The 4,821-nt window shown below is 49.1% G+C and overlaps 1 protein-coding gene across 1 annotated transcript in view; it reads right to left on the reverse strand.

The window, feature by feature from the left end:
* Window positions 1-4,821, reverse strand: part of TG (thyroglobulin) — a gene marked incomplete at its 3' end in the record, with an annotated part of 49,473 nt that overhangs the window by 11,088 nt on the left and 33,564 nt on the right. The window contains exons 12-13 of the mRNA XM_015415666.1: window positions 1,610-1,843; window positions 453-590 (exon numbers count right to left, since the gene is read on the reverse strand). Coding sequence (XP_015271152.1) covers window positions 453-590; window positions 1,610-1,843 — 372 coding nt within the window. The remainder of the gene's footprint in view (window positions 1-452; window positions 591-1,609; window positions 1,844-4,821) is intronic.

The following is a 4,821-nucleotide window of genomic DNA, read 5'->3' on the forward strand; positions in this document are numbered from 1 at the left end:
GCTGTTACCTTCCCACCGAAGTGGTACCTATTTATCTACTTGCAATTTCTTGCTTTCGAACTGCTAGGCTGGCAGGAGCTGGAACTAGAGACGGGGGCTCACTCCGTCATGCGGCAATCCGGGTCTCGAACTGCTGAACTACCGACCTTCCACAGCCTGCAGTTCAGCGTCTTAACCACTTGAGCCACCGCAGCTCCTGTCCCCCACCATACTGTGTTAGAATCCCCAAGGTGCCCACAGGTTCAAAAAGGTTGGGAACCCCTTTTCGAGCAAGTGGTTGCTAATAAAGAAGCATCTTCAGGTTTTAAGCACATAAAGTCCTAGAGAGAATAATCTCTCACTTGACAGAGACAACGCCGCTAACAGAGAAGGGGATCCACAGGCAATAACAGAGTTCTGTGGTTCTTTGGCTCACCTTAATGCTGCCAACTAGATTGCTAACCAGATCTCACCTGAGCTGTCATAGCACTGAACAGGTTCCCAGTTTCCCAGACCGTCACATTGTGGGACGTACGGCCGAAATCCCAAACGCACGGCCTCCCCTGCGGAACCGCGTGAAGCAAAGAGGTGGCGCCAGTAGAAATCCAAAGCTGAAAGGAAAAGGGGTGGGTGGGAGAAAACAACCACAATTCAAGCTAGGAGGAAGGCATGGGCCGTGGCTCAGTGGAAGAGCCTCTGCTTTGCATGCAGAAGGTCCCAGGTTCAATCCCCAGCATCTCCAGTTACAAAGAACCAGGCAGCAGGTGATGTGAAAGACAACTGAAAACAGTAGCAGTAGACCTGCCAATACCTTTCTGAACCTGAAAAAGGATTACCTGAAATGGATTCCCAAAATGTATCTATATTCCCAAAATACTGGTATAATGGTAATCATGTCCTTTCATATATACTACAATAAAACTAAAATAATTTTAAAGTGCATCCCACGAATGCCCGGTACCCTAATTCTGTATTGACTCCCAGGAAGATAAAGCCCTAAGGAACTTGGGGAAACAGAACCAGCTCTTTCCAAAATCCTGCAGGTGTCTGATATGTCATTTAATAACCAAGGTTCTTTCTCAGCCCCCCCCCCAAGTGGGGAGGGGGAAAGGAAGGGGTCGTGGGTCAAAGGGCAAGCATCTGCCTGGCATGCAGAAGGTCCCCGGCCTCTCCAATTAAAAGAAGAAGAAGAAAAGAGATTGGATTTATACCCCGCCCTTCCCTCGGAGTCTCAGAGTAGTTTACAATCTCCTTTCCCTTCCCCTCCCCACAGCAGACACCCTGTGAGGTAGGCGGGGCTGAGAGAGCTCTGAGAGAAACGGCTCTTTTTCAAGAACAGCTCGTATCAGAACTACGGCTTGCCCAAGGTCATCCAGCAAGGTGCAAGTGGAGGAGTGGGGAATCAAACCCGGTTCTCCCAGATTAGAGTCCGCACACTTAACCACTACACCAAACAGGCTCTCCAAAAGGATCAGGTAGGAGGTGATGTGAAAGACCTCCACGTGAAACCCTGGAGAGTAGTTGTCAATTCGAGTGGACAATACTGACTTCAATGGACCAAAGGTCTGAATTCAGTATAAGGCAGCTTCATGCATTCATGCGTGTGTTTCATTCCTTCCAACAAACTCACTGGACTGTGCCGCCAGCCGGATGGCGTAATCCCCTCCCATCAACAACCCTTCTGAAAACGCGATCCCCGGCTGAGAATAATTCAGTAGCTCATCCTCTGTCAGCGTCAGCCCTTCAGCCATTAAAAAGCTCTGCCCGAAAGGAAAACGGGAGCTGTTGGACTCCCGGACGAGCCGCTCCACTTTGTCGGTAAACCGCATGGCTTCTTGCTGAGCGGCTTCACATGCTCCAGGACCTGCAGGGAGAGGAAAGCGATGTTTAACAGGCCTCTGGTGCTCAGCAGTTTCCTACTAGCCACAGGCCTCACTTCTTCCTATATTCCCTGCTATTTCCATTGCTGTAAAAACACAGTTCTGGGGCTCACGTGGAGAGGCTTCGAGAGACTTTACGTCAACCCAGGGTGCAGCCCTTGAGACTCAGCAGTCATATGCTTGGCATGGATATCAGAAGGCTCAGAATTCTGGGTGAATGACGCAGCATTTCGTTTGGAGGTTTCCAGAGCAGCATCAGTTTATTTACCCATGCTCTGGAGAACTGAATACCCTGGAACTGGTAAGGAGCAGAATGCTCACCCATCAGCTGGGCTTTTTTTGTAGAAAAAGCCCAGCAGTAAGTCATTAGCATAATAGGCCACACCCAACAAAAGAAACTCATTAGCATATTAGGCCACATCCCTGACAGCACAGCTCATTAGAATATTAGGCCACACCCCGTGCCTTCCCTTGGCTTGCCCGGGTGCCCCGCAGCTGTGGGAAGCCTGGACAAGCCGGCCCTTAGACAGGCCGGGGAAGGCACGGGGAGGCATTTAAATGAGCCCAGGGAAATGCTGATCACCACTTTGGGGTCAGGAAGCCATTTTCCCCCAGGCCAGTTTGGCTGGGGATCCTGGAGGGTTTTTTGTCATCATCTGAGCATGGAACAGGGGTAACTGGGGGTGTGGGGGGTATTTGTGAATTTCCTGCATTTTGCAGGGAGTTGGGCTAGAATGACCCTGGAGGTCCCTTCCAACGGATAGAAGGTAGGGAGTTCCGTCTTCCTTGTCAAGCCACTTCAGAGACCAGCTTGTATTTGACGAAATTCACAAAGTAGAGCAGAGCTTGCAGCGTGAACCTTTCCACTTGTCCCTCCTAATATAAACCACTGAGCCCCCACTCTTAAAAATTTCAGTTCTGGGGTCAGCAAACCCCCATAAACAGGATAAGGGGCACAGCAGGGTCTAAAGTAAAAGGAGGGAATCGGCAGAAATCGCCTCCTGGGTGGTGACGGATGCACCCTTCCGGTGGAAGATGGTAGGCTACCAGCGACCATATGGTATGTTTTCCCCTGGAGGGCAGCTGCGAGGGAATTTAAATACCAGTGCCTAGCTCAGCTCTATGAGTCCAAAGAGCTTTGATAGTTTCCTCCTCAGAGAGGTCGTCATGCTTAGAATAAAGGATACTCTTGGGACTAAGGCCAAGTATGGTTTATGACACACAGAGCTCTTTTTGTAGAAAAAGCCCAGCAAGAACTAATTAGCATAACAGGCCACACCCAACAGCAGAAACTCATTAGCATAACAGGCCACACCCAACAGCAGAAACTCATTGGCATATTAGGCCACACCCCTGACAGCATAGCTCATTAGCATATTAGGCCGCACCCCCATGTTACCAGAAGTGTGGCCGTCCAGCCACACCCACCTTTAGCTTCTTATTCTGTTTACCTCGTTTGTTGTCAAAACCCAGGGCTTTTTTGTAGCAGGAACTCCTTTGCATGTTAGGCCACACACCCCTAATGTAGCCAATCCGAATGAGTTTCTGCTGTTGGGTGTGGCCTATTATGCTAATGAGTTCCTGTTGGGCTATTATGCTAATGAGTTCCGTTCCTGTGCGTTCCTGCCCAAAAATAGCCCTGATGACACACAGTTACAGCCCTTCGCAGCCAGCTGTATATGCCCTCCAAGATAGATCCATCTCTTAAATGTATGCTTTGGCCCTGTCCACTTCTTCAGTCTTTAGGGGAGGAAGTAAGTACTTGTATCAATTTTGTATTAGAAGAAGAAGAAGATAAGAGATTGGATTTATACCCTGCCCTTCACTACCCAAGGGAGTCTCAGAGCGGCTTACGAACTCCTTTCCCTTCTCCTCCCCACAACAGACACCCTGTGAGGTACGTGGGGCTGAGAGAGCTCTTGACAGAAACTGCTCGTTTTCAAGGACAGCTCTTATCAGAACTCTTATCAGAATTAGAATATTCACTGATCTTTGAGGATACTTATGTACTTTTCAACGCTTTGCCATTCCCAGGAAAAAAACAGCTTTAAAGGAGAATTAGATAGATTCATGGAAGAGCCTATCAATGCCTACTAGTCATGGTAGCTGAAGGGAACCTCCACACTGAATCCCAGAGCCAAGAGCCAACATCAGAGAATGGCCTCTGTGCCCTGTTGTTGGCCACCCAGAGGAACTGGTTGGCCACCGTGTAAGAAAGATGGATATTGGTCTGATCCAGCAAGGCTCGTCTTATGTTCTAATCCCCTTTGAAAGCTGTTTATGCCTGTGGCCACCAGCGCATCCTCTGGCAGCGAATTCCACAATTTAATCACTCTCTGTGTAAAACAGTATTTCATTTTGTCCGTACTGAGCCTACCACCCCATCAGCTTCATTGCATGCCCCCAAGTTCTAGTATTTTGGAAGGGAGAAAACAGAAATCCCTTTGTTAGCTCTCTCCATCCCTGTGAATAATTTTATAAACCTCTATCACGTTCCCCCCTCTATCATGTCCCCCCTTTGCTTAATTCTCAGGGCCTCTCCTCCATGGCAATATTATCTGGAAAGATCTTGTTCCAAGCCAACCCAAATTAGGGTTTCCAGCCTCCAGGTGAGACCTGGAGGTCCCCCAGAATTAGAATTGCTCTCCAGGCCACAGAGATCAGTTCCTCTGGAGAAAACGGATGCTTTGGAAGGCGGACTCTATGGCCTTAACCCCCGCTGAGGTCTCCTCCCCCACCCAACTCTTCTCAGGCTCCACCCCCCAAACCCCCAAAGTATTTTTCACCCCAGAGTTGGCAAACTAATTCAAATAAATGCATGATTCAAGTTCTGAATTCTATTTTGAAAATGGTTTGCTTTAGCAAAGGTACTGTTAACCAGGGGTCATTTCCTGCAGGAGCGCACAGGAGCGGAGCTCCGGCAGTAAAGAGCCCAGGGGGCGGGCACATGCAACAAGCCCCA

The sequence above is a fragment of the Gekko japonicus genome, unplaced genomic scaffold, assembly GCF_001447785.1.
Source record: "Gekko japonicus isolate JY-2015 unplaced genomic scaffold, Gekko_japonicus_V1.1 scaffold3641, whole genome shotgun sequence".
NCBI classification, from domain to species: domain Eukaryota; kingdom Metazoa; phylum Chordata; class Lepidosauria; order Squamata; family Gekkonidae; genus Gekko; species Gekko japonicus.